Genomic DNA, 11,989 nt, shown 5'->3' on the forward strand with positions numbered 1-11,989 from the left:
TTGACACACGGGGAACATTGTTCTCTGATTAATGGGGAAAAAACAACAATGAAAATTGTTCATGTCTGAAAACAGTGAAACTGTCTGGTTATGATCAGAACCTGTTTTTTTAGATTTTGGGGAAAATAGCTTGTGGAAAATAACGTGAGGGAAAGTAAGTGAGCTAAAACATATTAATCCAAGTCTGTCTAATGCAATATCTTTCATATCTCATTCATTTAAAACAGCATATTAATGATTTTAAGGTAAATGTATTCAGTTTTCAATAAACACAATGAGGACGTTGTTACAGACGATGTGGTTTATGTTTCAGCTGCTGAGGGAACAGTTATGATCTGGTTTTATTACACGACAAGTTCATGGAAACTTCAGATACAAGTTTATTTGCATTTAACCAAAACCACAATCTTTCCCAACGTGCTTCTGTTGCAGCTACCTGCCCACAGACGGACTGTGGAGCTGGACTGCAGGCCCCGGTGGGACCGTCCTGCACTTTGTTTTATTATTATCAATAATCATAATAATAAATTGGTCTGTAAAAACAGAATTAAAATTATATTTCATAGCTTTTCCCTTTGGGACAATAAAGTATACCTTACCATACCGTACATTACATAACCTTACCATACCATACCTTACCTTACCTTACCATACCTTACTTAAACCATACAATACCTTACCATACCTTACCACATAATACCTTACCATACCTTACTCTCCTTACCTTACCATACCTTACTTTACCATACCATAACTTACCTTACCATACCTAACTTAACCAAAAAATACCTTACATACCTTACTTTACCAAACCTTACCTCTCCTTACCTTACATACCTTACCATACCTTACCTTACCTCTCCTTACCTTACATACCTTACATTACCATACCTTACCTCTCCTTACCTTACATACCTTACTTTACCATACCTTACCTCTCCTTACCTTACATACCTTACTTTACCATACCTTACCTCTCCTTACCTTACATACCTTTCTTTACCATACCTTACCTCTCCTTACCTTACCATACCTTACTTTACCATGCCAGACCTTACCTCTCCTTACTGTACCTCACATGTGGGCTATATTCGCTCATCTAAACCATGAGCCTTACCATACCTTACCACATAATACCTTACCATACCTTACTCTCCTTACCTTACCATACCTTACTTTACCATACCATAACTTACCTTACCATACCTAACTTAACCAAACAATACCTTACATACCTTACTTTACCAAACCTTACCTCTCCTTACCTTACATACCTTACTTTACCATACCTTACCTCTCCTTACCTTACATACCTTACTTTACCATACCTTACTTTACCTCTCCTTACCTTACATAACTTACATTACCATACCTTACCTCTCCTTACCTTACATACCTTACTTTACCATACCATACCTCTCCTTACCTTACATACCTTACTTTACCATACCTTACCTCTCCTTACCTTACATACCTTTCTTTACCATACCTTACCTCTCCTTACCTTACCATACCTTACTTTACCATGCCAGACCTTACCTCTCCTTACTGTACCTCACATGTGGGCTATATTCGCTCATCTAAACCATGAGCCTCAACTAATTATCGTACCGTTTGCATCAGGGCGAGCGACTTTACATCTGCTTTGCCTCGTTGAACAAGGATCAACATTTTCCAAACCATCTCTGACCTTTGAACTGCGGTTGTGTTTGCTCGAGGTTCGTCCAACTTCCTGTTCTGTAACTGTTTTCATTTAAGTCTTCTCAAGTGACTTCTTCATTAAAAACAACTGTTGTCTTCCGTCGCCTGTGAGCAAAAAAGATGTTGATCAGCCTCAGATGAAAATGATTCATTGTTCATCATATAACTGGTCCAGCTCCACGTTCACAGTTAGTTCTGTCCTTATTAAACATTAAACGACCGTTTGGACAAACAGACCAGTCGTTGACCTGCTGCTCTTTTACTTTATTTTACAAATAAATGAATACACAAGAAAAGAAAGCAGTAATGAAATGAATATCCTATAAATCCTAATGTTAATTTGATGGAATAAAACTTCTTTCATTACGTCTTCGGCAGCGAAGATTTTTATCATTTTCATTTCATCTATAACAATAACTTTCTTCCAGCCCCGAGGTGATGTCTCCTCATAACTCTCATAACTCCAATATCAATGTGTGTGTGTTGTCACGTCACTATTCACCAGTTGAACCCTGAGACGAGTCGGAGCAGTTCCACATTCTTCAGAAATCTGATGAGGGAGATTTCTTCTCAGGAAAATAAATAACTAACCATTTTCTTAAGAACCGTGATGACTGACAGGAGGCGTCTACCTGCCCTGAAGTAGAATACGTCTTTCACAACGTTGCTCCAGTGAGTTACCTAATATTTAATATCCACATTTAGTCGTTCTATTTTGTGGTTCTTTTATTATGTTAGTGTCATTTTTTATAAGTTTGGATGTTTCACACCTCTCATATATATATATATATATATATATATATATATATATATATATATATATATATATATATATATATATATATATATATATACACATATATATATGTATATATACACACACATATACATATATATACATATACATATATATACACACACACACCTGACCCCTACTGGAATCCAAACAATAATACCTGTCCTGTGTGTGTAGTATTATCAGCTGATTGTACAGTCAAGTGTCCAATGACAAACAGTGTTTATTTAATATTCGTCAGGGTGAAGAAGTGATGTGGAATTTAAACCATCAAAAACGCTTAACGTCTTTAAAACAACTTCACTGTTCAAACGCACTGAGTGGTTTTTAAAATGTTAAAGAAGAAATATTAAGACACGCTAAAAGAACAGGAACATGCGAGCGCCATAAGATGTTGCTCAACGCCTTGTGAAACCAGGAAAACAACTGTGATTTTCTCAGGAACAACTTCAGATTTCCTCAACACCACAGATTCTCTGTGATTGGTTCGTCGTGCACCGGCCGACACATAAAAGCAGCTGCAGGGACGTTGAGATTCACAACTCAGGAGACAAAGAGGATCAGAAAACAATCTGCCTGACATCAACATGTGTGATCGTCCAACAGAGATGGAAAGAAAACTGGAGAAACTGGAGGAGAAGCTGAAGGAGCTGGAAGACAAGATGAAACAATCAGGTGAGACTGAGACTTTTAGGATTCTTTTAGGAAGAAACATTAAAGTGGTTTAGTGTCAAACTGCAGCAGAAGAGACATTCACACGTCATCTCCAACATTGTTCTAATGATACCTGTGGATGAATGTGGATTCATTGAGCAGGAAAACGATGATGTCATTCGCAAGTTACATTGAATGAAAGTGTTTGAAATGTGTTTTGTACAGGAAAAGGCAAAGTGGCGTTCAGTGTCGCAGCAGAACAGGGCGGGGCCGTCGGACCCTTGAGCGCAAACACGACTCTGAGGTTCAACACCGAGATGTCAAACGTCGACAACGTCTTCAATCTGAATACAGGTGAACAGATCGGATGCAGCCGTTCCTCTTCATTTGACTCAGTATCAGTTGATCGTCTTCAGTTTCTGGTGTGTTGTGGTTTTCATTATTATCCTTGCAATAAAAAGGATGAGCATGTGAACCTCCCTCACGGCTCATGAACATCTTCTCGTGTCCACAGGCATCTTCACCGCGCCTGTCGACGGGTTGTATTATTTCACCTTCTTCTACCGAACCCCGGCGAACAAAGAGTCCATGCTGATTCTGTACAAGAACGGCCGAGAGGTTCTGAAGAGCTCCGAGACAGAGCGCTACTATGGCGGAACTGACACTGCAGGAAATGCAGCGATACTGAAGCTGAAGGCGGATGATGAGCTGTATCTGACGCTGCCTGCAGGGAACAGCATTTGGGCAGCGGGTCGCCAAACCACCTTCAGTGGTTTTCTGCTGGATTTCTGCCACTGTCATCACGGGTGACTCCTCAGAGACGAGGCCAAGAACCAGTGAACCTGTGCAACTGTGTTCAACCCAAATAAATCATCCTGGCATCAGTGATACGAGTGTTGACTGTTTCCTTTACTGCTTCATGTCGCAAGACTGACGAGAAATATCAAACATCCAATGATCTGCAGTGAATCAAACTTCTCGTGCCAGATTTGTACATAATTAGGCAGAAACGGACCTGAGCGACCAGGTGACGCGTCGCAGTAAAAACACTGAACCTCCCAGCAACAGGGAAATGACTTCACTGTCAAAGTTTGACCAGTTTAATCAAGTTCAAATGATATCATCTAGCAGATATTAAATCAATATTAACTTCATTGTCAATGATCTGCCATCGTGTCCTGAGGCTGAGTGAACGTTGAGCTGCTGAAGAATCGAAACCAATGGACTCGTCGTAAAGTGGCTCTGACGATGATGAAGAGAGTTATTAAATATGAGTTAGCAACAGATAAACGCTCCCCTCGCTAAAAGATGACGACTGGTTATCTCCAAGGAAACAATCCAAATCATCACTGACAGCAACACCATGTCATCATCATTATAATAGAACACTTCAACAAGGTATAATTGCTGAGTGTAAAGCGCAGTAACTACAAATGCAACTCGTTTTCCTGAGGAGCTGGTTGAGACCAAAACAGAGCAAAAACACGCACGACTTCAGAAACACGTTGACCACGACAAGTTCGTGGTCACAGGACGTCGGGCGCCGCGAGGCAGCAGTTTGCTGAACGTTTCCTTCGGGCGGCTGCAGGACAAAAGGTTTCTGAGCCGAGACGAGAAAACCATTGAAACTTTATTTCAGAATCTGATCACCACAGAAACAAAGATTGAGAAAATCAATAGCACAGTTTCCTCCTTTGCCAAGGAGGGAGAGTTTTCCTCGACGTTTGTCTGACTGACCCGTGACCCACGGGAAACACAAGGGAACTTGGATCTGGACAAGACAGCGAACAGGAATTTCGTCAACATGGCGAGACGTGCACTCGCTGTAAAGTCAGTCTGTGGCAAACACGTCAGAGTCCGTAGCCCAACAGAACCCTGCATTTTAATAATAATCATGTTGCAAATGTTTGATTCATATGAGTTGGAAAGTTGAAATTACTTTCTATGGAAATACGTTTGCAGCCTGAACCGTTAGACAGTGGATCAGCCTCAGGTGGAACCCTCGGGATTGACGGCAGCGATCACCAGCGGCGCCTTGTTCCTCCCCTCGTCACACACGCCGGGGCTGAAGAAGGGGAAGATCCTCTCGGAGAACGGGCAGCCGGTGAAGCTGTACATGTGCGACCCGTTTCCCACGTCGAAGAACGACACCGTCCCGTCCTCGTAGTCCACAAACACCCCGACGGTCCGGGGCTTCTGCCCGAGCGACAGACGCACCGAGGGCGAGTCCAGGGCCCGGTACTCGTCCCCGTTCCTCATCCGCACCGTCCAGAAGCCGTTCTCCGGCTTGGAGGTGATCATCCCCTTCCTGTTGACAGACTCTTTGACCACGCCCAGGTCCCAGAAAGTCTTTGTCCCCACGGCAACCTGATGGACAGCACAGGAAAAGTCCAGAATTCAAAACACTTGAAATCTGTTGGAGGACTTGGGTGTTGGAGGGCGGTGAGTCTCACACATTTCCTTGAACTTTTCCTTAGTGGCCCGATGTCAGACATTTTCTGGAATCTCTCTCGGGGAAAAGTTCCTCAGACAGTGTCTGAGGGAGCCCCCAGGTGAGAAAGAGAAACCCACCTGGAAGTAGAATCTCCCGGACAGGAAGCCTCTGCTGGCCAGAACGCAGATGACGGGGTCGAAGCGTTGGGGGTTGTCGGGGACGAGGTGCAGCAGCTCGCCGCGGCCCGCCTGCTTCCCGTCCGCTGACAGGACGATGTTGGGATGGGCGGTGTCCTGGTCCAACACCACGTCCACTGAGGAGACCAGCGCAGGGAAATTCAGTTCATACCACTGTAACATGTTATATAGGGCTGAGAATAGAAACGATTAAGAAACGATCATGAGTGAAATTAAAGCCGTGATACGTAGAAATATTTCATGTGATTGTTCTGGTGTGTTGATGGAACAGTGCAGGTGAAAAGTGGGGCGTCGTTTTTCTTTCAACCACAAGATGGCGAGTGTAAATGAATGAATAAATCAAATGACAAAATACACATCTGTATTTCGGCATTTAACATGAGCAATGAAAATCTTTATTAATATTTATACACATGAACATGACGAGGGAGGTCGTACGTCTCACGATTTAATCTTCTGTCACTGTGTCAATATGGGAAACTATGTCTTTCACTCAGCTCTTACACTCCCTGCACTGTTCAGTGTGTGAGTCACTGTGTTGTATGCTCTCTCACACACACACACACACACACACTCGTATCCACACACACACACACACACACACACACTCGTATCCACACACACACACAGACACACACACACACACACACACACACACACACACTCGTATCCACACACACACACAGACACACACACACACACACACACACTCGTATCCACACACACACACACACACACGCACACACTCGTATCCACACACACACACAGACACACACACACACACACACACACACACACACACTCGTATCCACACACACACACACACACACACACACAAACACACACTCGTATCCACACACACACACACTTACACACACACACACACTCGTATCCACACACACACACACACACACACACACTCTCACACACAGACACACACACACACACACACACACACTCGTATCCACACACACACAGACACACACACACACACACAATCTCACACACACACACACACTCGTATCCACACACACACACACACACACACAGACACACACACACACACACACACACACACACACACACTCGTATCCACACAGACACAGACACACACACACACACACACACTTGTATCCACACACACACACACACACACACACACACTCGTATCCACACACACACACACACACACACACACACACACACTCGTATCCACACACACACACACACACACACACACACTCGTATCCACACACACACACACTCGTATCCACACACACACACACACACACACACACTCGTATCCACACACACACCCAGTTACAGTAATGAATCACTGTCATCAGAGATCAGTGTGTGTGTGTGTGTGTGTGTGTTTGTGTGTGAATCCAGTTGCACCAGTTGTTTTCTCGATGAAACATTTTCTCCATTGAAAACTGTCCAGTAGCAGGCAAAGGCCATAATCAACATGCTACATGCTAAGCTAACCAGCTGCTGGTTATGACCTCATCATATCGTTGTCGTCTAAGAACAAGCACAAATCTTCCAACAAGATGAAACAATTTCATGAACACACACATCTCATCCACTCACTTTGTCCCAGTTGGACATATTTAAAATATGTTGTGTCTTATATAAACTTCTATTTCTGAGTCACTTTATTTTAAAAAGTAGAAAGACAATAAGACATAATTCTTAGTGTGACACTACGATCTGTTGCACTTGTCATCACTGACAGTCAAGGAACATTTGAAAGACAGAATCTGTACAAATGTAATATTTCACATATCTACATCTCAGTGCTGCTGCTCCTGTCGAGTAATGATCTTTTATTTTGAGTTGTTTCTGTAAATTGCTCATACTCACAGTTTTATTCTCCACGTCCTCAGCAACTCTCCTGACCTGCGGCTGTGTCTCGGTCTGTCCACTTCACTGTAACTTTACCTGATCATAAAACATAACCCATAACCTGCTGCTCAGTCACCTGACGTGTCCTGAGCCTGTGAGTGTGACAGATAACTGCAGTGTTTGCCTGGTGGGCGTGGCCTCACAGTCCAATGGTTCACACCTGAGGAACGTCGTCAGACTTCTGCATGTCTGTACAGTGACGTCATGGTTACGGACCAGATCAAACTTTTTTGAAACGTTTCCTTCAAAAAAAGTCCTGAATGAAACAGTAAAAACATTAATGACCTTGAAATTTTGTTTAATATTCTCGGTACAAAACATCTGGAACCAAACCAGTTTGTTCCGGGATCAGAGATCATGTGACGGGGGAGTAACGGGACATTTTCTGAGCATATGAATACAACGTCCATAAATTGACACACGGGGAACATTGTTCTCTGATTAATGGGGAAAAAACAACAATGAAAATTGTTCATGTCTGAAAACAGTGAAACTGTCTGGTTATGATCAGAACCTGTTTTTTTAGATTTTGGGGAAAATAGCTTGTGGAAAATAACGTGAGGGAAAGTAAGTGAGCTAAAACATATTAATCCAAGTCTGTCTAATGCAATATCTTTCATATCTCATTCATTTAAAACAGCATATTAATGATTTTAAGGTAAATGTATTCAGTTTTCAATAAACACAATGAGGACGTTGTTACAGACGATGTGGTTTATGTTTCAGCTGCTGAGGGAACAGTTATGATCTGGTTTTATTACACGACAAGTTCATGGAAACTTCAGATACAAGTTTATTTGCATTTAACCAAAACCACAATCTTTCCCAACGTGCTTCTGTTGCAGCTACCTGCCCACAGACGGACTGTGGAGCTGGACTGCAGGCCCCGGTGGGACCGTCCTGCACTTTGTTTTATTATTATCAATAATCATAATAATAAATTGGTCTGTAAAAACAGAATTAAAATTATATTTCATAGCTTTTCCCTTTGGGACAATAAAGTATACCTTACCATACCGTACATTACATAACCTTACCATACCATACCTTACCTTACCTTACCATACCTTACTTAAACCATACAATACCTTACCATACCTTACCACATAATACCTTACCATACCTTACTCTCCTTACCTTACCATACCTTACTTTACCATACCATAACTTACCTTACCATACCTAACTTAACCAAACAATACCTTACATACCTTACTTTACCAAACCTTACCTCTCCTTACCTTACATACCTTACTTTACCATACCTTACCTCTCCTTACCTTACATACCTTTCTTTACCATACCTTACCTCTCCTTACCTTACCATACCTTACTTTACCATGCCAGACCTTACCTCTCCTTACTGTACCTCACATGTGGGCTATATTCGCTCATCTAAACCATGAGCCTCAACTAATTATCGTACCGTTTGCATCAGGGCGAGCGACTTTACATCTGCTTTGCCTCGTTGAACAAGGATCAACATTTTCCAAACCATCTCTGACCTTTGAACTGCGGTTGTGTTTGCTCGAGGTTCGTCCAACTTCCTGTTCTGTAACTGTTTTCATTTAAGTCTTCTCAAGTGACTTCTTCATTAAAAACAACTGTTGTCTTCCGTCGCCTGTGAGCAAAAAAGATGTTGATCAGCCTCAGATGAAAATGATTCATTGTTCATCATATAACTGGTCCAGCTCCACGTTCACAGTTAGTTCTGTCCTTATTAAACATTAAACGACCGTTTGGACAAACAGACCAGTCGTTGACCTGCTGCTCTTTTACTTTATTTTACAAATAAATGAATACACAAGAAAAGAAAGCAGTAATGAAATGAATATCCTATAAATCCTAATGTTAATTTGATGGAATAAAACTTCTTTCATTACGTCTTCGGCAGCGAAGATTTTTATCATTTTCATTTCATCTATAACAATAACTTTCTTCCAGCCCCGAGGTGATGTCTCCTCATAACTCTCATAACTCCAATATCAATGTGTGTGTGTTGTCACGTCACTATTCACCAGTTGAACCCTGAGACGAGTCGGAGCAGTTCCACATTCTTCAGAAATCTGATGAGGGAGATTTCTTCTCAGGAAAATAAATAACTAACCATTTTCTTAAGAACCGTGATGACTGACAGGAGGCGTCTACCTGCCCTGAAGTAGAATACGTCTTTCACAACGTTGCTCCAGTGAGTTACCTAATATTTAATATCCACATTTAGTCGTTCTATTTTGTGGTTCTTTTATTATGTTAGTGTCATTTTTTATAAGTTTGGATGTTTCACACCTCTCATGTATATATATATATATATATATATATATATATATATATATATATATATATATATATATATATATACACATATATATATGTATATATACACACACATATACATATATATACATATACATATATATACACACACACACCTGACCCCTACTGGAATCCAAACAATAATACCTGTCCTGTGTGTGTAGTATTATCAGCTGATTGTACAGTCAAGTGTCCAATGACAAACAGTGTTTATTTAATATTCGTCAGGGTGAAGAAGTGATGTGGAATTTAAACCATCAAAAACGCTTAACGTCTTTAAAACAACTTCACTGTTCAAACGCACTGAGTGGTTTTTAAAATGTTAAAGAAGAAATATTAAGACACGCTAAAAGAACAGGAACATGCGAGCGCCATAAGATGTTGCTCAACGCCTTGTGAAACCAGGAAAACAACTGTGATTTTCTCAGGAACAACTTCAGATTTCCTCAACACCACAGATTCTCTGTGATTGGTTCGTCGTGCACCGGCCGACACATAAAAGCAGCTGCAGGGACGTTGAGATTCACAACACAGGAGACAAAGAGGATCAGAAAACAATCTGCCTGACATCAACATGTGTGATCGTCCAACAGAGATGGAAAGAAAACTGGAGAAACTGGAGGAGAAGCTGAAGGAGCTGGAAGACAAGATGAAACAATCAGGTGAGACTGAGACTTTTAGGATTCTTTTAGGAAGAAACATTAAAGTGGTTTAGTGTCAAACTGCAGCAGAAGAGACATTCACACGTCATCTCCAACATTGTTCTAATGATACCTGTGGATGAATGTGGATTCATTGAGCAGGAAAACGATGATGTCATTCGCAAGTTACATTGAATGAAAGTGTTTGAAATGTGTTTTGTACAGGAAAAGGCAAAGTGGCGTTCAGTGTCGCAGCAGAACAGGGCGGGGCCGTCGGACCCTTGAGCGCAAACACGACTCTGAGGTTCAACACCGAGATGTCAAACGTCGACAACGTCTTCAATCTGAATACAGGTGAACAGATCGGATGCAGCCGTTCCTCTTCATTTGACTCAGTATCAGTTGATCGTCTTCAGTTTCTGGTGTGTTGTGGTTTTCATTATTATCCTTGCAATAAAAAGGATGAGCATGTGAACCTCCCTCACGGCTCATGAACATCTTCTCGTGTCCACAGGCATCTTCACCGCGCCTGTCGACGGGTTGTATTATTTCACCTTCTTCTACCGAACCCCGGCGAACAAAGAGTCCATGCTGATTCTGTACAAGAACGGCCGAGAGGTTCTGAAGAGCTCCGAGACAGCGCGCTACTATGGCGGAACTGACACTGCAGGAAATGCAGCGATACTGAAGCTGAAGGCGGATGATGAGCTGTATCTGACGCTGCCTGCAGGGAACAGCATTTGGGCAGCGGGTCGCCAAACCACCTTCAGTGGTTTTCTGCTGGATTTCTGCCACTGTCATCACGGGTGACTCCTCAGAGACGAGGCCAAGAACCAGTGAACCTGTGCAACTGTGTTCAACCCAAATAAATCATCCTGGCATCAGTGATACGAGTGTTGACTGTTTCCTTTACTGCTTCATGTCGCAAGACTGACGAGAAATATCAAACATCCAATGATCTGCAGTGAATCAAACTTCTCGTGCCAGATTTGTACATAATTAGGCAGAAACGGACCTGAGCGACCAGGTGACGCGTCGCAGTAAAAACACTGAACCTCCCAGCAACAGGGAAATGACTTCACTGTCAAAGTTTGACCAGTTTAATCAAGTTCAAATGATATCATCTAGCAGATATTAAATCAATATTAACTTCATTGTCAATGATCTGCCATCGTGTCCTGAGGCTGAGTGAACGTTGAGCTGCTGAAGAATCGAAACCAATGGACTCGTCGTAAAGTGGCTCTGACGATGATGAAGAGAGTTATTAAATATGAGTTAGCAACAGATAAACGCTCCCCTCGCTAAAAGATGACGACTGGTTATCTCCAAGGAAACAATCCAAATC

The 11,989-nt window shown here is 42.0% G+C and overlaps 3 protein-coding genes across 6 annotated transcripts; 2 read left to right on the plus strand and 1 right to left on the minus strand.

Moving 5' to 3' along the window:
* The first annotated feature begins 1,920 nt into the window (after positions 1-1,920).
* On the plus strand, positions 1,921-4,039 carry LOC124849360 (complement C1q tumor necrosis factor-related protein 3-like). Of its 3 annotated transcripts, none has more exons than XM_047336124.1 (4): positions 1,921-2,373; positions 3,104-3,172; positions 3,377-3,505; positions 3,666-4,039. In XM_047336124.1, exons 2-4 carry the CDS (start codon positions 3,106-3,108, stop codon positions 3,959-3,961), a joined length of 492 nt encoding a protein of 163 aa, XP_047192080.1. In that variant the 5' UTR covers positions 1,921-2,373; positions 3,104-3,105; the 3' UTR covers positions 3,962-4,039. The 3 variants fall into 3 exon arrangements, with proteins under 3 accessions (XP_047192080.1, XP_047192078.1, XP_047192079.1); XM_047336122.1 differs by having other exon boundaries at positions 1,922-2,373; positions 2,939-3,172; XM_047336123.1 differs by lacking the exon at positions 1,921-2,373 and having other exon boundaries at positions 2,730-3,172.
* Positions 4,040-4,768: 729 nt separating this feature from the next.
* On the minus strand, positions 4,769-7,766 carry LOC124850824 (erythroid membrane-associated protein-like). The gene is made up of 3 exons (XM_047336121.1): positions 7,649-7,766; positions 5,723-5,955; positions 4,769-5,518 (listed from the first exon to the last, which is right to left on the minus strand). The coding sequence occupies exons 2-3, from the start codon at positions 5,942-5,944 to the stop codon at positions 5,141-5,143; spliced, it is 600 nt and encodes a 199-aa protein (XP_047192077.1). The 5' UTR covers positions 5,945-5,955; positions 7,649-7,766; the 3' UTR covers positions 4,769-5,140.
* A 1,652-nt stretch (positions 7,767-9,418) lies between these two features.
* Positions 9,419-11,532, plus strand: LOC118283270 (complement C1q tumor necrosis factor-related protein 3). 2 transcript variants are annotated; one of them, XM_035605069.2, is made up of 4 exons: positions 9,419-9,878; positions 10,597-10,665; positions 10,870-10,998; positions 11,159-11,532. In XM_035605069.2, exons 2-4 carry the CDS (start codon positions 10,599-10,601, stop codon positions 11,452-11,454), a joined length of 492 nt encoding a protein of 163 aa, XP_035460962.1. In that variant the 5' UTR covers positions 9,419-9,878; positions 10,597-10,598; the 3' UTR covers positions 11,455-11,532. The 2 variants fall into 2 exon arrangements, with proteins under 2 accessions (XP_035460962.1, XP_047192081.1); XM_047336125.1 differs by having other exon boundaries at positions 9,421-9,878; positions 10,432-10,665.
* The last annotated feature ends 457 nt before the right edge of the window (positions 11,533-11,989 follow it).

The sequence above is a fragment of the Scophthalmus maximus genome, chromosome 12, assembly GCF_022379125.1.
Source record: "Scophthalmus maximus strain ysfricsl-2021 chromosome 12, ASM2237912v1, whole genome shotgun sequence".
Lineage (NCBI taxonomy): Eukaryota > Metazoa > Chordata > Actinopteri > Pleuronectiformes > Scophthalmidae > Scophthalmus > Scophthalmus maximus.